Genomic DNA, 24,440 nt, shown 5'->3' with positions numbered 1-24,440 from the left:
AACAGATGGCGTCAGGCATTCTTCCAGCATCTTTTCATTTGTTCTGCGTCTCACAAACGTTCTTCTTTGTGATCCAAACACCTCAAACTTGGATTCATCCGTCCACAACACTTTTTTCCAGTCTTCCTCTGTCCAATGTCTGTGTTCTTTTGCCCATCTTAATCTTTTTCTTTTATTGGTCAGTCTCAGATATGGCTTTTTCTTTGCCACTCTGCCCTGAAGCCCAGAATCCCGCAGCCGCCTCTTCACTGTAGATGTTGACACTGGTGTTTTGCGGGTACTATTTAATGAAGATGCCAGTTGGGGACCTGTGAGGCGTCTGTTTCTCAAACTAGAGACTCTAATGTACTTATCTTCTTGCTCAGTTGTGCAACGCGGCCTCCCACTTCTTTTTCTACTCTGGTTAGAGCCTGTTTGTGCTGTCCTCTGAAGGGAGTAGTACACACCGGTGTAGGAAATCTTCAATTTCTTAGCAATTTCTCGCATGGAATAGCCTTCATTTCTAAGAACAAGAATAGACTGTCGAGTTTCAGATGAAAGTTCTCTTTTTCTGGCCATTTTGAGCGTTTAATTGACCCCACAAATGTGATGCTCCAGAAACTCAATCTGCTCAAAGGAAGGTCAGTTTTGTAGCTTCTGTAACGAGCTAAACTGTTTTCAGATGTGTGAACACGATTGCACAAGGGTTTTCTAATCATCAATTAGCCTTCTGAGCCAATGAGCAAACACATTGTACCATTAGAACACTGGAGTGATAGTTGCTTGAAATGGGCCTCTATACACCTATGTAGATATTGCACCAAAAACCAGACATTTGCAGCTAGAATAGTCATTTACCACATTAGCAATGTATAGAGTGTATTTCTTTAAAGTTAAGACTAGTTTAAAGTTATCTTCATTGAAAAGTACAGTGCTTTTCCTTCAAAAATATGGACATTTCAATGTGATCCCAAACTTTTGAACGGTAGTGTATATATATATATATATATATATATATATATATATATATATATATATATATGTATATATATTCTTACAGATTGAGACTCTATATCTGTGGTGTGGCTATTACTAAATGAAACAGACATTTTTATTTTTTTTACATTATGTAGCAGAAGAATATAGAAGATCAACACTTAACAAAACAAAGAGATATTGTTGGAGCAAGAAGAGGCAGCTGTACCCATAAGTATGATGACACGTGCATGAATGTAGTATTTGTGAGCATACCTCATATGTGATCTTGAGGCTGGACTGCAGCAGTATTGAAGGGAATCTTAGGTGAACCTCTGCGGTCAGCCACAGACGAAAGCCTGCCTTCGGCTGCAGCGCATTCAGCTCCTACGGTGATACGTATGGTACAAATGTCAGCAGCTACTCACAGCAAACAATGTGCATAACTACACAAAACACACAAACACATACTAGGACATTTACGACTGCTGCATTTTAGTAGTCATTAACTACTCCCAAAAAGTGGTCAAGTACTCGATTAATCGCGGGGGATATCCTATTTTTTTCCCAATAACAGCAATCAATTCTTGTCAAACAGGTCTACAATAAAACCAGTGAAGGGTTAACTAATGTAGGCGTGACCAACCAGGAGTATATGAAATAGCAAAGTCCTGAGGGAGTGTCCGGATAGTGTAGCGGTCTATTCCATTGCCTACCAACACGGGGATCTCGGTTTGAATCCCCATAGCTCTGAGAGGCTGTCAACAAACTAGCTGCCATCTGATTGGACTAAACCCCCAGCAAGTCTGTCTGAGCTGGAGATAGTGTTTGATTGCAGTAACAACGTGATTGCTTTTTTGCAGGTGTTTCGATGTAACTAGTGACCGTGTTATGGTGACTTTCAGCCGAGTGGGTCCGTGGTTGTCATGGTGACAGCACCTGTTGAAAGGCCTAAAAGCCTTAATTTGTCTTAAATTGAATGTTCAACACAGTATATATTCATCTGGTCCTTTTTGTCCTACCTTATCTAAATTAAATGGTGTCACCAAGAAGAAGCATTCATATTTCTTGGTTACTTTTAATCCATCCATCCATCCATTATCCGAACCGCTTAGGGTCATGGGGATGCTGGAGCCTATCCCAGCAGTCATTGGGGGGCAGGTGGGGAGACACCCTGGACAGGCTGCCAGGCCATCACACACACACACACACTCATACCTAGGGCAATTTAGTACGGCCGATTCACCTGACCCACATGTCTTTGGACTGTGGGAGGAAACCAGAGCACACGGAGGAAACCCACGCAGACATGGGCAGAACATACAAAACTCCACACAGAAGACAACCCGGAACGACCCCCAAGGTTGGAGTACCCCGTGGCTCGAACCCAGGACCTTCTTGCTGTGAGGCAACTGCGCTAACCACTGCGCCACTGTGCCGCCGGTTACTTCTAATGTGGGGTAAAATACAGATTAGCAGAGCAGCTAGCATCTAATGAGGAACTTGACATTATAACGTTACAGGTGAAATGATGGATATGAGTCACTGTCCGGTTTAGGATAACAGAATAAAATACAGCTGCATTGCCACAGCAGCGGTTTGTTCCCCACATTATAAGAATCCTTACAAGAGGTGAACGAGTCTTGCTGAGCACAATTTAACTTACATAAATGGTTAGCGTAGATATTAAACATGGATGAGTGTGTATTTAAAATTGATTAAAGTGAAATTAAAAAAGACTTTTAGGAGGACACTACGCATTCTGTTCATGTTTTCAACTGCGGCCGTCACTTGACACCAGTTAACATGGTCATAGGTTAAACCGAAACACAGGGATATAGCGGGAGTCTTTCCTTCTCTAAATGCCATAAATTCTTGTTCCAAAAAAAGAAATCTATGTTGGAACCACAGCGCCCCCAGCTGCATATGTGCTCTAGATGCATTGCCACTGCTTTATTACTGCACAGTGCTAAAACCACAGATGAACGATAGGCCTACAACTATGCACAGTGTCGAGATGTGGTTTTAATCGTCAACTAGTCGAATATCGACTATTCTGTGAAACCCCTAACACACACACACTGAACTCATGTACTGAATTGTTAGAAATAATATCAAATGGTTTGGCATCTATTCAAATGTAGCATGCTTCTGAATCTCCAGATGGGAAATAAAAGGCTTGCCAATGGGACCAAACAAACGTTGTTGGTGATTGTTTTGATTTAGGTAAGATGCCGAATGTAGTAAGCCGTCCCAAGATTTAAAAAAGAAGAAAAAAAAGCAACTAAAATTAACTATTAGTGGTTTTGGGAAAGGTATTGTTCCTCTACTGTACAAGTTATTGTAACTTATAACTGCCATAGACTTGCTCTCTCTTTCTCTCACTCCATTTTATCCTCTTTTCAAAAGTAAAGGTATGATGATGGGGTGGGGGGGAGTGAGGCCTCAGTCTGTGCTACATCCCTATTCCCGTTGCCCCTCTCTCAGGACACCTCTTTTGTTCAAGACTGCTTCTTCACCACCCGTAACAACTCTACTGACATCGTCTTCAGTCTGCACTGTGTCTGTATGAGTGATGTAGTCGACATCTGCCTGCTGCCTGCTGTCTGTATGAAACCTCTCGTCTATATTTCAGGGCTTTGAGGCACTCAGCTGCTACATGGGACGACCGTACTCTGTTCTGACATTTCCTGAGGTTGCATCATGTGCTTCTGCATGCAGCAATGGCCCAACGTTATTTTTATTATTTTTATTTTAGATTATTTCTTTATGACTAATGATACCATAAAAAGTGTATTATATCTTTTTTTTCGGAGTTTTCCCTAATTGTACTTGGCCAATTATCATATTTTCCGAGCTGTCCCAGTCGCTGCTCCACCCCTCTGCCGATCCGGAGAGGGCTGCAGACTACCACATGCCTCCTCCGATACATGTGGCGTCGCCAGCTGCTTCTTTTCACCTGACAGTGAGGAGTTTCGCCCGGGGGACGCAGGACGTGGGAGGATCACGCTATTCCCCCCAGTTCCCCCTCCCCCCTGAACAGGCGCCCAAACTGACCAGAGGAGGCGCTAGTGCAGCGACCAGGACACAAACCCACATCTGGCTTCCCGCCCGCAGACACGACCAATTGTGTCTGTAGGGACGCCCTACCAAGCCGGAGGTAACACGGGGATTTGAACTGGCGATCCCTGTGTTGGTAGGCAATGGAATAGACCGCTACGCCACCCAGACGCCTCAAAAGTGTATTATTTCTGAATCTGTTACTGAGTTTTCTTTCTTTCCTGCTTGGGAACTACTGCACGTCTAGCCGTCCCAAAAGAGAATAACTCCTCAGAAGCTCTTCTTGACAACAACCTAACAAGGAGATTCACAATAGGTTTAGATTTACATGCAGCCACTATCTATACAAAGACAGAACTGGAAAAGATAGATAATGCATAAGATATTCACAGGTATACTCCTGGATAGCTGCAAAGTAAGTCAGAATGAAGGCAACACTTTACATAGCCAATAAATAAATGTCATGGATATTCACCAAGTGAAGGGAAATACTACATGGAATTTAAGGGCTGGAGAGTCCTTTTTTTTCCATATACAAACCAGAGGGCCATAGATTCACAGACAGTAAACAGCTCTCAGCTGGATTTTTGGGGGTTTGTAGATTGTAAACAACTGTCAGCTGTATTTCTTTCTGCATGTGTTGCACATAGTGAGTAAAAGGTCCAGGGGGGTTGAGGGGGCTGAGGGGTCAGCAGCATGTCCACTTGACAAGGGACACTGCTTGCTGTGCTTATTGGTCTTTATTGTATTGTCACATTTCCCAGAGAGCGCTTTATGAAATAAATATGTGTGTTGGCTGAAGTGAAAATGATTTTCTTCAATTCCTCTCTTTTACTCTCTTACTCACAGCCCCCCACCCTGTCTCTCCCTCTCCTCCTCCGTGTCCCAGAGTTAAAAATACCATGTTGGTGCCTAAGGGGTTTGTGCCATTTGATTGGGTGCTTATTCAAATACTCAAACATGTGTCACCACACACACACATACACACACGCACGCACGCACGCACGCACGCACGCACGCACGCACACACACACACACACACACACACACACACACACACACACACACACACACACACACACACACGGAACCATAATCAATGTGTTTCTGCATCAATTAGTGCTCAGTTCAGTCCACTGAAGGACAAATGATCACATGATCACAGAGTCTCAAATGAGACGAGGATGGACAACACTGAGAAAGTGATTCAGTGTACATATGTGCGAGTGAGTGTGTGGTGTGTTTGTTGTGTGCATGCATACATGTATGTTGTCAAATTCTATTCCAGTCAAACAACAAAATTGAGGCTCTAAAAGTGAAACGAAGGCCTGTTAAGAGAGAGATACATGAAAAGGGTGAGAAATAGAAAGGAAGGGAGAGAGAGAGACAAGTGACTACACATGCAGACACACAAATCTGTTCATCCATACATGATGTTCATTTGTTTGTTCTGCCTTTTGTTTCTACTATGATTGTGTTACACAGAGGGAGAGATATCAATATGTGATCTCTGCAGTTCAGCATCTCCAAAACAGCTGGCCAAAACTGCTAAATTTTCACTTACCTCTGAAAAGAAAGAGAAAGAGCGAGAGAGGGAGGGAGACTCAGCTAGAGCTCTGCTATCGGTCATTTGTGCACACAAACCCAAACACTTAAGCACACTTCATCTTTGGGCTTACTCCCTGTTTCTCAGGGGTCGCCACAGCGGATTTTAGTTTCCATCGGTACCCTGTGAGGGCACAGCACCAATGGTGGCCATTGTTAACCCGGGCTTTCACTGATCCGGTATGGTGCCTCGACCAAGCCGCATACTGATTTGACAGAATTTTAAGTCGCATGCCCTTCCTGACACAACCACTAACCCTATGGACAGGGGCACAGGTAAAGCGCTGGATGCCATCCCAGTAGTCATGGATTTGCATCCATGCCTGTTGCTAGACTCAAGCACACTTGAATAATGAAAATTATCCAGGGGATCTATCTCCAATTTAACATCAATGGAGCAGCTCCTTCAAGCCGTACAACATTATGAAACTCGAAGAAGGAATTTGCCTTTTTTGGTTTCTACCTCTAAACACACTAGTACACTTTTAAAATCCCAAGTATTTGAGAAAAATACTTGGCATCACCCATTAATGACTAACTTTCAGGAATTACAGCTGTAGTTAAGCACACCTTAGTTATTCCAGTTGTAAAAATCAATCATGCTTGATATTACTACTCCAACTGGTCAAAGGCTCAGTTGGGTGGCGAGTTTGTTGAATCTACAAGAAAATGGAGACAATAAGATATTGGTGTTGACTGTCCTTGGTTAGCTGCCATATTTTGTGCAGACTGTTGCAGACTCTCCATGATCTTGAGAATCAGTCTTCATGGCCAGCCAGGGGTTATTATCAACCTTTCAATCATCTCCTAGTTCCTATTTTTCTGAATTTGCCACCTTGCCATGGTGGAGAAGCCTGCATGTACCAATGATCCCAAGAGCTATGCTGTCCAGAGCTTGGCTCCTGGTAGGGTCACCCAAGGTGGAGGTTCTAGACGAAGCGCAATTTAACAAAGACCTCAATGGCTGAACCAGCCGAAGATGTCTCCAGGTCACAACGGCAGTGAAGGCAGATGAAGGCTGCAACAGAGGGTGGTCTTCAATCGTCTCGGTTCTCCATGCCATTGGACTCTGGCCATCCGCTGCCCAGGACAGTGTGGTGGCTACAGGCATATCAGCCTCTCCACGTGAAAAGCTGTCACATGCAGCTGTCCTCCCATTTTGTGACTCCAGGATCAGCCTCAATGCCCACCTGAGGATCCAGAGGGACCCAGAGAGAGGACGGTTATACTCAACCCTGATGATGATGATGATGATGACATTCCTAGTTTAAGAGAGGCCTGTTCATTTTTTTCTGGAAATTGTTGGAACAGTGCTAATCCACAGAATTTACAGACGCAAAAGGTTAGATTTTTTATTGCAGCCAGAGCATCCACGGGGTGAGGCATTCATTAGGCCACCCTTACCCGAGGGATAGTGGGTGTAGATCGGTGTAGTGTTCGGGGACTCGACGTTCTCCAGCAACCCCTCTGGCCCATCTGGGTGCCTGCAGCCAAGCAACCAAAAGCATTCTTCCTACGTCTCCTTGGCGGCCTGAAGGTAATGCAATCCATGCAAGGCTTCAGCATGTAAAGTAGCGAGAGCAGCCGACACGAGTTTGAAGGAAGATGGTGTTACAACTATCTCCTTCCTGTGGAAGCGTGAGCCAGGGGAGTTATTCGACAAGAGTTCCGGCCATATGTCATTGGGTTAATTGGGTGGGATAAGGGGAAAAACTAGAAATAAATTTAAAATAAAAAAAAAAGATTTGTTATTGCAGGGAAACCAACCAGGGTTTCCTAAAGGCATACAGAAAAAAAACAGTCTAGCATTTTTGAACGCAAACTATGTTTAAACTAGATGAGTGCACTCCGTACAGTGCAGAGCTCCACCAGGCATACGAATCTCCCCTTCTTCGGTAGTCAAACTTGGCGACAAACCACCATTTTTTTCGCCTACCGGAAAAAGGGAAATATACTCACAGACAGAAAAACCCGTGTTTTTCCTGCTATTATAAGACTTCTGTGCAGCGCCCAAGTTGACTGAATGAGAAATATGGAAAAAAAAAAGTTAATATGCAGCGCTCAAGCTAAAAAAAAAAAATCTACATTTTGCCCATTCAGTCTGTGGATGCATAGCCTCCTTGGTGGACCCTCGCATGAAAGCGATCAAGTCTTATATGAAATGACAGAGATCAGGCTATCTTAATTTTAAAGCCCTTATTAAAATACTTCATATGTGTTTAACTATCACGGTTTTCTTGATATAAAATGAATGAAGGCGAACAGCTGCTCTGCTGATCGACTTTCATTTGTAAAACAACGGTAAGAAAGCAGAGTTCAGCCATGGGAAATGTTTTAATGTAGCTACTGAGATGATTTCCAGCTGTTACTGTGATTAAACCTACTCTTGAAAATGTATTTTTATAGCGGAGTTTTAACATTGGAGACTGTGGCACTTCCTGTGCTGAGACCAGCAGTGAATGATTTACTGGCTTGCAAAATACGATCGACTTCTCGTTTACTTTCAAGACTCACCCGAATAGATAATGTTTTGGTTTTGATACTTGGTGCCTGCTCGGCGTCAACCGTAGATGTGAGTCCCGCATGTGCACGGCTGACTCAGAGCGGGCGGTGACTGAAAGAAGTGCTGGTTGAGCGAGCTAAAGAGTGAATGAGGGGCGGGAGCGGCGATAGCGAGAACAAACGTTTTTTGAAGGTTTATAACAGGGGTGCCAAACTCTAGGCCTCGAGGGTCGCAGTGTCTGCAGATATGTGTTGCAACCATGTGGACATTTCTGGTCTGCTTTAGCTGCATGCCTAATATTCAACAAATAATATCGACCCACAACACAAGCATCACAAACAAATCAATGACACCTTCATCACAACCGGACACCCCTAACTGCAACTGCCGTGTGAACGACTCATGCCCCCTCGAAAGAAAATGCCAGAACAAAGGAGTTATCTACCAAGCTACGGTGACGAGAAATGACAACAGCAAAATAGAGACATACGTCGGTCTAACATAGGGAACATTCAAAAATAGGTTTAATGCACACATGTGTAGCTTCAGAAACAACCGTTTAAAGAATGTAACATCTTTAAGCCGTTACAATTGGTCATTGGCGGCCAGAGATATTAATCATTCAACCACCTGGAAAATCCTGTCAAAGAACAAAACATATTCAACCAGTAGTAAAATGTGCAATCTATGTCTAACTGAAAAATATTTTACCATTTGCAAACCAGAAGTGCCCACATTGAATAACGAATGAATTGGCCAGCAGTTGGAGACATAGATATAAGCACCAATTTTGTAATTATAAATAAATAATGACAATAGACAAATACCCCCCCCCGGACCATTAGTGATCAAATTTTTTAATTTTTGAATGTCACACCTCTCCCTTCCCCATTGGATGTTGTGCACGTGATGTGCATGACAAGGCAGTTAATATGGTATGTTCTTTCCCATGTAGCTTTATTGACAGCTGATGATTGCTTATGGCATCAAACAGGCTTGTACTGTCTGATAAAGAATTTACTCGAATCACTGAATTATTTTGCTCCTTATTTGTTGAGCACTTTCCCTGCCGTTGAGTGTTTCTTTTAACAAAGGTTTTCATATATATATATATATATATATATATATATATATATATATATATATATATATATATATATATATATATATATATATATACAGTTCCACTGAGAATCAACTGAGACACACATCTGGAAGCCGTACCGATCAGTGAACTATGGGGAGCAGTTTAGACAATGATGATGACGAACAGCACCGTATTTTGAAAATGACAATGATGGCTGCTCTAGCAGACATTAGCCTTGATGATGCTACCGAATCAATTTTAAAAAAGACATTTACAAAGACGGCAAGAATCATGTGCAGACATAATAACTAGCAACGTCGACGCAGCAGCAAGCAGTAGTCGTGTTTACAACCAGCAGACCACATACAGCACACTAGTTTTACGTCATGGGATTTCCAGCTCCGATTAATTAAAGGCTGATCCAATCGAATGTGAAGTAAATTTGGTCCCCGCCCACTGACAACGCCCATAATAAAAACGAATGTCTACTGAGCGTTGCCAGACACAATAAACACAGTCAAATGTGTGTGTGTGTGGGGGGGGGGGCTTGCAAGGCTATCTTTGGCCCTCTGTTAACAGGAATTGAAATCTCTCCCTTTCCTATTTTTTCGCACCACCACAGAGGAGAGAACAAGGCAGTTAGACAGACTCATGTGATCTGGTCTGATGAATAGATTGATCGGCAAACAGACAGACAGGTAAGGGTGGAAAGAATACTTATTGATTGGCTGGGAGACAGATAAGAGAAAGAAAGACATATGGAAAGATGGACTGGAAGATAGATAAAGAAGGGGAGACAGGGCGGGGAGGAGGCAGGAGAAGGGCAAGTGAACAAATGAGTGGGCAGGGAGGGAGGGAGGGAGAGCGAGATGTGTACTGCCAGCTTCAATTACACTCAGAACACTGACCACCCTCTCCCTCCCTCCCTGCCCACTACCATCTTCTCTGTCCAACTGACCGACTGCTCACAGTTCCCTGAAGAAGGAAGAAAAGAAAATCGACATTGGGCAGACGGAGAAAAGAGGCAGACGGTGTGGGAAGAGATGTGAATTAGAGGAGGGGCGAGAAAGGGGAGATATAGAGGGCTAGAAAGAGAGAGGGGGAGGTTTGAAGAGGAAAAAGAGGGCGTAAGGTGGGGTGTGATAGAAACCGAAGGGGTAGGCTCTCTCCTTGTTCACTCGTTCATCCCTGGATGCTTTTCCACCTGTCTGCTCCACCTCAGCGCATCCCACTCTCCCTCGCTACCTAGGTATCCTCGCTCTTTTCTCTCTTGCTTTCTTTATTCCTAATCCTCCCTCATCTCACCCTCCCTTGCTTGCGTCACTTTTTCATTTCAAGCTCGGCTGCTGAGACCCTTGCCTCATCACATCCTCGGTCTGCACACGCTAGCAGTTGCTGGGCAGAGCGAGAGAGAGAGAGAGAGAGAGAGAGAGAGAGAGAGAGAGAGAGAGAGAGAGAGAGAGAGAGAGAGAGAGAGAGAGAGAGAGAGAGAGAGAGGGAGGGAGGGAGAGAGAGAGAGAGAGGGAGGGAGGGAGCAAGGAAGACAAGAGAAAAGAGTCCAAAGTGAAAGTGCAAAAGAGAAAAAAGAGCTGGGGAACATGAGCAAAAGATAGAGAGAAAGTGAGAGTTTAAGTGTTCAGTATGAACGACAGGACAAGATAAGGACATGCAGGGCAGGAAAAGGAATGAATGATTGAAATGACACACGAAAGCATAGAGAAAATTATTGTAAAGGAAGAGAAAGGAGGTGCTGAAGAAAGGTGTAATGTAGATGGAAGGAAACGAAAGTAGAGAAGAAAAGGGGAAAAGAAAGAGGAATGGTACAGAGGAAGGTGAGGAGGACTGTAATAGGCTAAGGATTAGTTCACAACGGGAGCACTGACAACTCTGGACAGCAGGGATCTGCGGCTTAGCCCAGGACACACACACACACACACACACACACACACACACACACACACACACACACACACACACACACACTCCCATCACTGACAACACCTATGCCTCCCAGTGAGATATGACCTGCTACAGTGACACAGCACTACTAAACAGAACCCCAGGAAACAAACACACACACACACACACACACACACACAGACTGAAAAACTCAGACACATCAAACACACACACACACACACACACACACACACACACACACACACACACACACACACACACACACACACAGTGAGTAATATGGGCCAACAGGTAGAATGTAGACTGTGTAAGCACATGGAAGGGGCAAGAGGTAATTTTAGATATGGAATACAGGCAGCCAGCAGAATTCTTCGACAGTGTGTAAACCTGTTTGTGGTTTCTAGTTGTATAACTACAAACACTGGTGTAAAAAAAAAGCAAACAAGAAATAACATGTTAGTTAAACACACAGATTGTGTGTGTACAAGTGTGTCGTAAGGCTAAACATGTTGGCTCATGAATATTTGGCCAATCTCTGCTGCTAACAGATTAAAATGGAGGAGTGTGGAATGAAATGAGAGAACTGTCAACTGTAACGCTGAGAACTAGCCACTCTTACACTGACTAACACGGATTCAGACAAACGCAAGACCAGAACACAGATTTATCACTTCTTAATCTCTAGTACTTACAGTCTGACTTGATCACCCTGACTGGAGCATGCTGACATAAAAATAATGATAATAATAACACTAATAATAATAACAATAATAATAACTGGAATCATAATAATAATAACTGGAATCATATAGCACTTTTCTAAAATAGTGTTACAAAGTGCTTTACAAAGAAATAAAACCAGACAAGGCAAAAATAAGAATAAGACCAAATAAGTAAGAGTAAAAACAGAATGAATAAATAAAAACAAATACCAAACATTTGTAAAAGCTGGGTGTCCAGGTGGTGTGGTGGTCTATTCCGCTGCCTACCAACACAGGGATTGCCGGTTCAAATCCCCATGTTGGCAGGCAGCGGAATAGCTGCCACGCCACCCGGGTGCCCCCAATAATCTGACATGAAGCTCTGAACAACCAAGTTGTCACTTGTGTTTATTTAGCTGAAAGCGGGGAGGAGAAAAATGAAATCTAACAGGCATAAATCAAAAAATAGTGTTGATAACGGGAAACCCATTTCACATGTTGTATGGTGATTATGACAAAATGAATAAAGAGAAAGCAGAAGGAACACTTGTTTTGTTATGAAACTCATTGAATAGAAACAACCAGTCAGCAGTCAAAGCTGGCTTTTCACACAGCTCTCTCCAAGCGCTCACCTCCAAAACCAGTCATGTGACTGTGAAGCAGCATTGTTGTATGTGTTCAGTAGGGAAGTGCATATTTACCAAGACAGTTGGGAGCAGCACTGTGGAAAAATGTTATCATCCATTTGAAGGGGACTTACTTTTTCTAGCAGGGGTAGCCACGCGGTGACCAGGTGCAGGTTCTTCAGACAAAGCCAGTCTCCATTAATTGAACTTTCTCTGAGTGCAGCTAAGGCCACATCGGCCTGCCCCTGACCCATTGAGATCTAGACAGACAGAAAAAGAGACAGAGGCAGGGGGTGAGAGAAAAAGGAGGGGAAAAAGAAGAAGACAGGCAGAATGAGAGATGCGGAGGGCGAAAGAGATGGCATCAGGGCTATAACATTGATAATTATAAGAAATTCCCAATGGAACATAGGTTACTAACATGGGGGGGGGGGTTAGAATTGAAACTCCTCTCTTTTTCCTCTCTCAGTGAAACCTCCAGAGAAAAAACTGATAAATCAGATTCCTGGTGTGACATTCTGTATAGAGTGACACAGTCATCGAGGCTTCGCTGTATGGTGCCCACATTTCTTCCATGTTAAGAAACTCATCATCATCATCGTCGGCAGTCACTCGGAGTCGAGTATGACTGTCCTTCTTCGTCCTTGTGGGTCTTCAGGTGGGCGAAGAGGCTGATCCTGGAGCCACATATTTTGGTGCAGTGTGGGCAGGGGTGGGTGGTGGTAGTCGTGGGATTGGTTTGGGCCTTTTTGGTGGAAACTCCCTCCTTTCTATTCTGAGTCTGCACTTGTCTTCTGCAGCACGGCGGAGATCGTTATTATATAGTGCAGCTCCTTCCCAGACAAGTTTTCTCCAGGTTGCCCTGTTGGTTGCTGTGTCCTCCTAGGTCTTAGGATCTATGTGGCATTTTTTGATGTTCGCTTGGATGTTATCCTTATACCTTTTCTTTTGACCTCCCGGGGCACGTTGTCCTGTGAGAAGCTGGGAGTATAGGACTTGTTTTGGAAGGCGAGAGTCAAGCATACGGATGACATGGCTAGTCCATCTGAGCTGGTGTTGGGCGATGGTGGCAGTGATAGTGGGAATGTTAGCCTCCTCCAGGATGCTGGTGTTGGTGCGTCTATCTTTCCAGGTGATCTTGAGGATTTTTCGGAGGCACCTCTGATGATGTGCGTCTAGTGCCGTCAGGTGCGTGCTGTATGTGGTCCAGGATTCTGATCCATAAAGTAGGGTGGGCAACACTACCGCTCTGTTAAGAAACTAATCACTATTCAGGTAGGTGGGAAGAACCGAATCACTATTCAGGTAGGCAGGACTTCAGATGACTACGCTGCCCAAAATTGAGTTGAGCTGCAAATTCTCTATGTGGAATTCACGTGACAGGTTGGTGATTTGGGAAAGTGAGTGATGGCGAAGTCTCCCAACCAATCTCCACTAAGAAATGTTGACATCTGTCGGCTTTGAATACGGTTTTAATTACAAAGACAAGAGAAACAAGCACAATATATTCAATGGTATCATAAAACTGTAACATGCTGTAGATTTAGAAAAACTGACTGGGTCCATTTGAGCTAGCAATACAATACTTGCTAACTCCCAAACGATTGGTGGGGGGGACAGTCTTTTACTGTGGTCAGATGGCAAATAGACAAGGACTTCAGGCTTCAAAATTGATTAATAAAAAAATCGTTGCAAATATTTGGCACTGCTGACAGAATGAGTCAAACATGCCTTGAATCAGGAATCAGGAACATTTATTTGTCCTTTCATTCCATGCACATGAAGTGAAGTGAAATATTGTTTCCCCCAGCCCACAGCAGTACAACACAAAGACAAAAACACATCCAAACTACAAGAACATATAAGTATATCCAAACTACAAAAAAACTACAAAAACACATATAGCCAACATATTAAAAAATAAATAAATAAACCCCCCCCCAAAAAATGCTGTCCAAGAGAGCGAATGCCAGGATGACTGTCAGAACTGCCGGTCTGCATGGGCCAGAAGTTAGCTTAGCCTGTCCCACTTCAAGCGTCCCGACAGACCGCCCTTGGTGTTTCCTCCTCGGGTGCTAGCTCCCCCAGCTGATCCAACGCTAGCTCTCCCGGCCAGACACCTTTGACACATCTTCCCACACTCCACATGACGACACCAAAAAACATGTCAACGCTAGACAAGACGGCCATCAGACCACCCTCCGTGTTATCAGAACTGCCAGTCTGCATGGGCTAGCAGTTAGCTTAGCCTGCCCTGCTTCCACGTCCTGTCAGAATGCCCTCGGTCTTACCTCTTCGAGCACAGCTCCAGGCAGGGCCGTGGTCCCTGGGCCCACAGGACGCAGCGGACCAGGCCCTCCCAGCCGATCCAGCCATCAAATGAAAACACAAACTTAGACACAGACGTGGACAAAGACACTGTATGGATGGTACTGGGTGAGGCCACCACAGTTAAGTTCGCGCCGCCATCTTCTCACACTGGTACTGGGTGAGGCCGCTGCAAATGTGAATTTGCAAAGCCATCTTCCCACAACAGAAGCTGAAAAAAGCATGATCCATTTTTTTTAAATAGATTTAGCCATTTTTATTAATCCCCGTGGGGGAATTTATCCTCTGCATTTAAACCAGCGCCCAGGGAGCAACTCCAGTTCTTCTTGCCATGCCTCGGTCAGGGACACAGACAGGAGTATTAACCTATAAACTTTTTAAATACTTATAAACATATATATGTATATAAGTATATATACATACACACACACACACACATATATATATATATATATATATATATATATATTTTTTGGTCAGTTATCCATATTGAAAAGTTTTGTAGTGTTGCTAGGGAATGCTGAAATCTGCAACACAATGAGCTTGGGGGGGAAAGGGCGGGACATGTCTGATCAGATTTGGTCGGCACCAATCCGACCGAACTCTACATGTTTATGTCACATGTGTTAGACCAGATTGCCCACCATAGGTTCATGTTTTCAGTAAACAGTTTGAGGCCACTTCTCTATCTTGAATTCATGTGTGTTCTATTCAAGGCCTGAAAATGTGAAATATCAAAATATAAAATATTTTGTGTCAAAAAAGTTTTTTACTTCAATTACGAATAGGACAAACACTTTATAAACAGTATGCAAAAATGCATAATTTTCTGGTCAAATAAAGAAGTGCTTTTATATCCTAAGCTGTACTTGAGTTTGATTATCATTTTGCATACTTATGCAAATTATTTCAAAACACACAACAAATCAAATACACAGATGTTATTTGCAGAACCAAAATTAAGGTTTCCTGAATCTCTTGTCAGTGGGTACTGCATGGGATTGCTTGTGTGTGTTATGTGAGCAGGTTATTTGAACATAATCCTGCAAGCAAATGTGTTTATAAATAAATAAACACATGTGGGGCAGTAATTTTGATTTTTAATTCTTAACTGCCACCTTCTTTTGTGCAAAGTGGCAGCAACTCTTTTGTTAACTTTCATTATGTATGTGTGCTGTACTTAATAATATCAGAGCAGGACTCCTCAACAACCGTGCTATGAATACCTGTTCAGTGATACTTGGGTTAGTTTAAAAAATGTAGAGCAGGTAGTGCGCGTTGGTGTAGCGGTCTAAGCATTGGCTTTGCGTCAATGCAGTTGCCTACTGGGGACTGGGGTTCATGCCCCGGTCTCGTCAGATCCAACTATGGCCGGACTCGATGAAGCAGCAATCATTGGCAACGCTGTCTTCGGGAGGGGGGCGGAGTTGGCTTGTGTTTGTCACGTGAATGTGTCTCTGTGTGTGTCGGAAAAAACAGTGGTTCGGCCTGGAGTCGCCTTGTCATGAAAGTGGGGAGGCGTCTCCTTCGAGACTGCCGGCCGGAGAGATGCAGTTGGCGAACGCATGCAGTACGAGGGTGGGTGTTTGAATTAAAATAGGGATCGATTGGCCACTAAATTGGGAGAAAAAAGGGAAAAATCAGAAATAAATTTATTTAAAAAATGTAGAGCATTACACAAAGGGAAGGCAGACTTGATACGTTAATGAGGGATGAAGTAAAACAGAGAATGAATTGCTTTGGGCGTTCCATCAGATGTCGAATATTACCTCAAAAACAAGGATAGAAAAGTCCATAGAGATACTTTTCATATCTATACCACACAACATATCTATACCACACAACATATCTATACCACACAAAAAGAGGGTCTAGCTGCACAACTCAAACTTGAAGTGAACCTCAGCAATTTTTATTCTATTTTTTTTTTAATGGTAAATAATGACAACCGTGTATTGGTGGGGGTAAGAAATAGTGGCCAATCTATCCTATTTGCCTTATAACACCTTTTCAAAACCTGAATTCCTGTGAGCAAGTTTAACAACACAACCCTAAAGAATCCAAAAAAGCCGGACTTCCGGTTTTGACATAACCGAGTGAGGACATGTTCCTTAGTCTCTCCACTGAACTTTCATATATTTCCTACAAATACAATGATTGAACTCTTGAAACAGTGCACACTGTTGCTGTAATTTGCTACTAATTAATTATTAATGTCCGGGATAAATAAGAACCGCATGGGAAACAGCGGGTCAACAAAGCCGACCGACAGCTCTCTGCTAGTTAGCCAAATAACAGGTAAAATGGTTGCACACTGGAAATGATCACAACCATCCGCACAGAGGTGAAAGCGCTACAGGCAGAGATTATGGCTGAATTTCGTGCAACAGCTCTAACTATGCACAAAGAAATAGTTAAAGAACTTTGCTCCACAATAGCTGCACTACAGACATCAGTGAAGTGCCATCCCTGACCAATCTACAACCACAGTGGTAGACTGCCTCACTGAGGGGATGGTTACCCAGTTTGGGGAGCCAGATGACTTGCATAGTGATCAAGGGCGCAATTTCGAATCCCAGGTGTTTGGGGAGGTGTGTCATCGCCTTGGGTGCAGAAGACCAGGACCACTCCCCTACACCCTCAAAGTGATGGCCTGGTTGAGCGGTTCAATCGGACCTTGGTCACAAAACTGGCCATGCTCACGGCGAGGCATCAAAGGGATTGGGATCGCCATCTGCCCCATGTACTCATGGCATACCGGTCTGCCACTCAGGAGTCTATGGGGTGCACCCCAGTTGCACTAATGTTTGGTCGGGAGCTATGGACACCTGTGGATCTGGCCTTTGGCAAGCTGCCAAACCCACCAGTACAAGGGCTGCCAGGCCAGGACTATGTAGACACACTACAGGACTGGACAGAGGCAACTCATCAGCTGCTCGAGAGAATATGGCTTCTGCAGGGGAAAGGCAGAAGAGAGCCTATGACATACGTTGCCACCGCAAAGAGTACCAGCAGGGGGACAACGTATGGGTGTATAACCACGGCGAAAGAAGGGACGGTCCCCAAAGCTGGACAACAACTGGGAGGGGCCCTGCCTCATCCTGAAGAGGATCTCAGAGGTTATCTACAGAGTGAAGCTGCACAGCCGCCCTCGGACAGTCATCCTTCACCAGGATCGCCTCGCACCTACATCAGCCAGGACTGCGACCAAGCTGGTACTGAAAGTGCGGTGAGAGGAGGTGGGGTGCCGGACCCCTCTTCCTCTGTAGACCAGGCTACCGGTGTCCAGGGAGGGGGTAAGGACACTGCTGGATCAGAGCCACCCTCCCTGGATGTCAGCAAGGAACTACCACCAGAGGACCTTGTTTTGGGCCAGGGAGGGGGCGGGGACACTGGGCTTACAGAGCTGCCCTCCCTGGCTAGGAACGGAAACAGCGGTGATGTCAAGGGTGGGGGCTGGGACCCAGCGGATACAGTGCTGCCCCCATCTTCCATCAGCAGCCTGCTGCAAGGAGCAGCCCGGGATGGGAGGGGTGCTCGGCGGAAGAAACCCTCATGGTGCATGGACCCATCCACATGGGATTTGGGTTAGGCCAACAGGACGTTGGTCTTTCCAGGTAGGGGCAGTGTGGCGAATTCTATTTGAGTGTTCCTGCTGGGAGTGGGGGGGTCATTTGCATATTACCCACAATGCAGCTGAAGAGCGTTAATGTTAATGTTTTGTGTTATATTGTGTGGTCTTGAAAATGTTAAAAATGGGGGCATATTTGTTACAGATAGCGGGAATGTTGTGGAAGGTAATGGGGATGTTATTAGAAAAGTTGTATTAGACAGCATGCTATTTCCCACCATGGGTGTAAAGAGTAGGCAGATAGGTAAGGTTGGTTCTGTGGCCATTCAAAGAGGAGAAGCTGAGACCAATACAAACCTATGTGTGTTATCACTGGCTTGTCTTACGGTCGTTAAAAGCTTGCTGGTTAACTCTAAAAGGCTGGCTGAGGAGTCCATTATTTGACCACGTCACAATATATTCCTGGACTACTCTGCAGCGCTGGCCCGATGCAATGTGGAGTTTAAGGACGTGAAGGCACTACTCCACCAAGTCGGCATGATGTTTGGTCTGGTCCATCCTGCCAAACTACGGTTTACTTGGCAAGGAACTGTCCACACTTTCGATAATCCCGACGCGGCGCTTCTCTTCTTCCAGACCACAATTCAATTTACGACCGACAACAGATATAGCCTACCTAAGGAGAGAGGTATATCTTGGTTTTAGCTGTGTGTACTGCGTAGGGATTTTTTCTTCATCTATTACACACTTTTGGGAGGCTCATGTTAATCTGTAGCAGCACTTTTTGGTTTATTTCTTTATTTGTTTATTTAATCCTATTCAGTCAATGGCTGCCTTTATTTAATTTGTGGGCAACATCGGACATATCTTAATGATTTTCTTTTCATTGGAGAACACAATTTACTGTGTGATTTGCTTTGTGTCTATTGCCATTTTAGAAATGGCCAAGGTTGTCCATCCATCCATCCATCCGAACCGCTTATCCTGCTCTCAGGCTCGCGGGGATGCTGGAGTCTATCCCAGCGGTCATTGGGCGGCAGGCGGGGAGACACCCTGGACAGGCCACCAGGCCATCACAAAGGGCCGACACACACACACACACACACACACACACACACACACACACACACACACACACACACACACACACACACACACACACCTAGGGGCAATTTAGTACGGCCGATTCACCTGACCTACATGTCTTTGGACTGTAGGAGGAAACCGGAGCACCCGGAAGAAACCCACGCAGACACGGGGAGAACATGCAAACTCCACAAAGAGGACGACCCCCAAGGTTGGAGTACCCCGGGGCTCAAACGCAGAACCTTCTTGCTGTGAGGCAACCGTGCTAACCACTGCGCCACCGTGCCACCTCGCCAAGGTTGTTTCGGTCTTAAATTGGACGAGTCATATGTGCTGATATATTCTTTATCCCGGGCGGACAGCAACAACATCCGGGGTACAACGCCCTTGCAGCGACGCATAGCTGGAAATACAGCGCTACCTAGATTCCAACAGATGGCAGCGACGTGCCATATAAGATCCGTAACAAAGGTATATAACCACATATTTTGTGGGGCCTCTGTTGACATGGCCCACGCCATATTTTGTAGCAGCTTGTTTTTGTTTTTTGGTGTTCATTTGTTTTATGTTTAATTTTCAATACTTGCAGATTACAAAGGTGCCTGCTTTTGTTTTATTCAGACTATGTTAGTGTTATGTCGTTAACTTTTTTTTTCACTTGAGAATAGGACTGACTGGTGCTATGAGGATTTAACCCAGCCACTGAGGATGCACAAGCCAGTGCATCCTTAGCGCCGGTCCCAAGCCCGGACAAATGGGGAGGGTTGCGTCAGGAAGGGCATCCGGCGTAAAATCTTTGCCAAATCAAATATGCGGATCATAAATAAGACTTACATACCGGATCGGTCGAGGCCCGGGTTACCAACGACCACCACCGGTACTGTTAACCAGCAGGGTGTCGGTGGAAACTATGCTACTGTTGGGCGAAGGAGAAGGAGAGGGGGAAAGCATGTCCAGAGGCAGGTAGAGAGGAGGAAGGGTAGGCATGTGGAGGTGAGAGTTGGAACTTTGAATGTTGGCACTATGACTGGTAAAGGGAGAGAGCTGGCTGACATGATGGAAAGAAGAAAGGTAGGCATACTGTGTGTGCAAGAGACCAGGTGGAAGGGGAGTAAGGCCAGGAGTATCGGAGGTGGGTTCAAACTCTTTTACCATGGTGTGAATGGGAGGAGAAATGGGGTAGGGGTAATTCTGAAGGAAGAGTATGTCAAGAGCGTGCTGGAGGTGAAGAGAGTGTCGGACAGAGTGATGAGTATGAAGCTGGAAATTGAAGGTTTATTGCTGAATGTTATCAGTGCATATGCCCCGCAAGTTGGGTGTGAGATGGATGAAAAAGAAGAATTCTGGAGTGAGTTGGATGACATGGTGGAGAGGGTACCCAAGGAGGAGAGAGTGGTGATTGGAGCGAACGTCAATGGACATGTTGGTGAAGGGAACAGAGGTGATGAGGAGGTGATGGGAAGGTATGGAGTCAAGAAGAGAAATGTGGAAGGACAGATGGTGGTCGATTTTGCGAAAAGGTTGGAAATGGCTGTGGTGAATACATATTTCAAGAAGAGGGAGGAACACAGGGTGACATACAAGAGTGGAGGAAAGTGCACACAAGTGGACTATATCTTATGTAGAAGGCGCCATCTAAAAGGGATTGGAGACTGCAAGGTGGTGACAGGGGAGAACGTAGCTAGGCAGCATAGGATGGTGGTCTGTAGGATGACTTTGCAGACCAAGAAGAGGAAGCGAGTGAAGACACAGCCGAAGATCAAATGGTGGAAGTTGAAGAAGGAAGACTGTTGTGTGGAGTTTAGGCAGGAGTTAAGACAGGCACTGGGTGGTAGTGAAGAGTTGCCAGATGGCTGGACAACCACTGCAGAAATAGTGAGGGAAAAAGCTAGGAAGGTACTTGGTGTGTCATCAGGACAGAGGAAGGAAGACAAGGAGACTTGGTGGTGGAATGAGGAAGTACAGCAAATTATACAGAGGAAAAGGTTGGCAAAGAAGAAGTGGGATAGTAAGAGAGATGAAGAAAGTAGACAGGAGTACAAGGAGATGCAGCGTAAAGCAAAGAGAGTGGTGGCAAAGGCAAAGGAAAATGCGTATGGTGAGTTGTATGACAGGTTAGACACTAAGGAAGGAGAAAAGGACTTGTACCGATTGGCTAGACAGAGAGACCAAGCTGCAAAGGATGTGCAGCAAGTTAGGGCGATCAAGGATAGAGATGGAAATGTGTTGACAAGCGAGGAGAGTGTGCTAAGAAGGTGGAAGGAATACTTTGAGGGGCTGATGAATGAAGAAAATGAGAGAGAGTGAAGGTTGGATGATGTAGGGATAGTGAATCAGGAAGTTCAGTGGATTAACAAGGAGGAAGTGAGGGCAGCTATGAAGAGGATGAAGAGTGGAAAGGCAGTTGGTCCTGATGACATACCTGTGGAGGCATGGTGATGTTTAGGAGAGATGGCAGTGGAGTTTTTAACTAGATTGTTTAACACAATCCTGGAAAGTGAGAGGATGCCTTGGGGAGTAGAGAAGAAGCATACTGGTACCGATTTTCAAGAACAAGGGCGATGTGCAGAACTGTAACAACTACAGAGGTATAAAGTTGATCAGCCACAGCATGAAGATTTGGGAAAGAGTAATAGAAGCTAGGTTAAGAGGAGAGGTGATGATCAGCGAGCAGCAGTATGGTTTCATGCCACGAAAGAGCACCACAGATGCGATGTTTGCTTTGAGAATGTTGATTGAGAAGTATAGAGAAGGCCAGAAAGAGTTGCATTGTGTCTTTGTAGATTTAGAGAAAGCCTATGACAGGGTGCCAAGAGAGGAGGTGTGGTATTGTATGAGGAAGTCAGGAGTTGCAGAGAAATATGTAGGACTGGTGCAGGGTACGTATGAGGGAAGTGTGACAATGGTGAGGTGTGCAGTTGGAATGACAGATGGGTTCAAGGTGGAGGTCGGATTACATCAAGGACCGGCTCTGAGCCCTTTCTTGTTTGCAATGGTGATGGACAGGCTGACGGACAAGATCCGACAGGAGTCTCCATGGACGATGATGTTCGCGGATGACATTGTGATCTGTAGCGAGAGTAGGGTGCAGGTTGAGGAGAGCCTGGAGAGGTGGAGGTATGCACTGGAGAGAAGAGGAATGAAAGTCAGTAGGAGCAAGACGGAATACCTATGCGTGAATGAGAGAGAGGACAGTGGAATGGTCAGGATGCAAGGAGTGGAGGTGACAAAGGCATTTGAGTTTAAATACTTGGGGTCAACCGTCCAAAGTAACGGGGAGTGCAGTAGAGAGGTGAAAAAGAGAGTGCAGGCAGGGTGGAGTGGGTGGAGAAGTGTGTCAGGAGCGCTTTGCGACAGAAGGGTACCAGCAAGAGTTAAAGGGAAAGTTTACAAGATGGTTGTGAGACCAGCTATGTTATATGGTTTGGAGACATTGGCACTGACGAAAAGACAGGAGGCGGAGCTGGAGGTGGCAGAGTTGAAGATGCTAAGATTTTCACTGGGAGTAACGAAGAAGGGCAGGATTAGGAACGATTATATTAGAGGGACCGCTCAGGTTGGACGGTTTGGAGACAAAGCAAGAGAGGCAAGATTGAGATGGCTTGGACATGTGTGGAGGAGAGATGCTGAGTATATTGGAAGAAGGATGCTGAATATGGAGCTGCCAGGGAAGAGGAGAAGAGGAAAGCCAAAGAGGAGGTTTATGGATGTGGTGAGGGAAGACATGCAGGTGGCTGGTGTGACAGAGGAAGACGCAGAAGACAGGAAGAAATGGAAACGGATGATCCGCTGTGGCGACCCCTAACGGGAGCAGCCGAAAGTAGTAGTAGGTGCTATGAGGATTTACATTTAAACTCAAGATACATTTGTCAATTGTTGAGTGGAGTTACTATGTTAGCATAACACTTTACACTAGCTACACAAATGAAGCATTAGTTACGTATTAGTAACTACTGAATTCATCAATTGTAAAGCATTCGTAAAGCAAGACATGCACCAATGGCTAGTGAGTGTGCTAATAGATGTTTTATAAATACTTAATACTGCAATCCATGATTAATTCAGGTAGTTTCTAGTTATTAGTTAAGTATTTTGTATGACCTCATCTAAAGGGAGGACTATCTATGCCTTACAAAGCATTTAGAAATGAGATTGAAAGGTCAGCAGTACCTTGAGACTCACAAAAGTCCAAGAATGTGTAATTACATGATTAACAAACTGTTTACATGTACATTTGTGTATGCATTAATTGTGAATTGCAGTATCAGTAAGTATTTATAAAACATCTATTAACACAATAACCATTGGTGCATGGCTTCCTTTACAAATGCTTTACAAATGATGGATTCAGTAGTTACTAATACTTAACTAAGGCTTCATTTGTGTAGTTATTATAAAACGTTACCCTATGTTACTCTCATGACAGAGAACAATTGTGTTACCTGCACAAGCGTTTGTTGTGAAGGGGTTTTGGGTTCAAGATGCCTTAATTAGGAAGGCACTTGGGGAGGGTGGGTAGGATTGGGGGCAGAGTATTTTTTTATTTTTATTGTTATTTACTCTTTTTTTCGCTTCTTCCTCACATGTAAGTGCTATATGGCTTTGGTTGCAATGACAATATACTGAGCATTACTTCTTCCACATCCAAAATGGCTAACTTAAACATTACTCGGGTTAGTATCCGTTTTGTCTCTTGAAATGTCAAGGGTTTAAACGAGGTCACTAAATTAAACAGAATAATGTCCCACTTGCAACATTTGAAGGCCAATATAGCTTTTCTTCAAGAGACACACCTGTGCACCTCTGAGGTACCAAGGCTCAAAAGGGTATGGGTTGAGCATTTATTCCACTCCAAGTTTAATGGTAGAGCCAGGGGTGCTGCCATTTTAATTCAGAAAAACATTGCTTTTGAACTACTCAGCTCTACTGCTGTCCCCAATGGCCATTATGTTATTGTATCAGGTCTCGTCCAAAACACTCCTGTAGTCCTTGCCTGCGT

At 44.5% G+C, this 24,440-nt stretch overlaps 1 protein-coding gene across 1 annotated transcript in view; it reads right to left on the bottom strand.

The window, feature by feature from the left end:
- Positions 1-24,440, bottom strand: part of LOC130115388 (cytoplasmic dynein 2 heavy chain 1) — a 360,238-nt gene that overhangs the window by 104,191 nt on the left and 231,607 nt on the right. The window contains exons 83-84 of the mRNA XM_056283019.1: positions 12,591-12,716; positions 1,231-1,341 (exon numbers count right to left, since the gene is read on the bottom strand). Coding sequence (XP_056138994.1) covers positions 1,231-1,341; positions 12,591-12,716 — 237 coding nt within the window. The remainder of the gene's footprint in view (positions 1-1,230; positions 1,342-12,590; positions 12,717-24,440) is intronic.

This window comes from Lampris incognitus, chromosome 7, assembly GCF_029633865.1.
Source record: "Lampris incognitus isolate fLamInc1 chromosome 7, fLamInc1.hap2, whole genome shotgun sequence".
NCBI classification, from domain to species: Eukaryota; Metazoa; Chordata; class Actinopteri; order Lampriformes; family Lampridae; genus Lampris; species Lampris incognitus.
The sequence above is the reverse complement of the archived record's forward strand: the minus strand, read 5'-3'. Positions and strand labels throughout refer to the sequence as shown.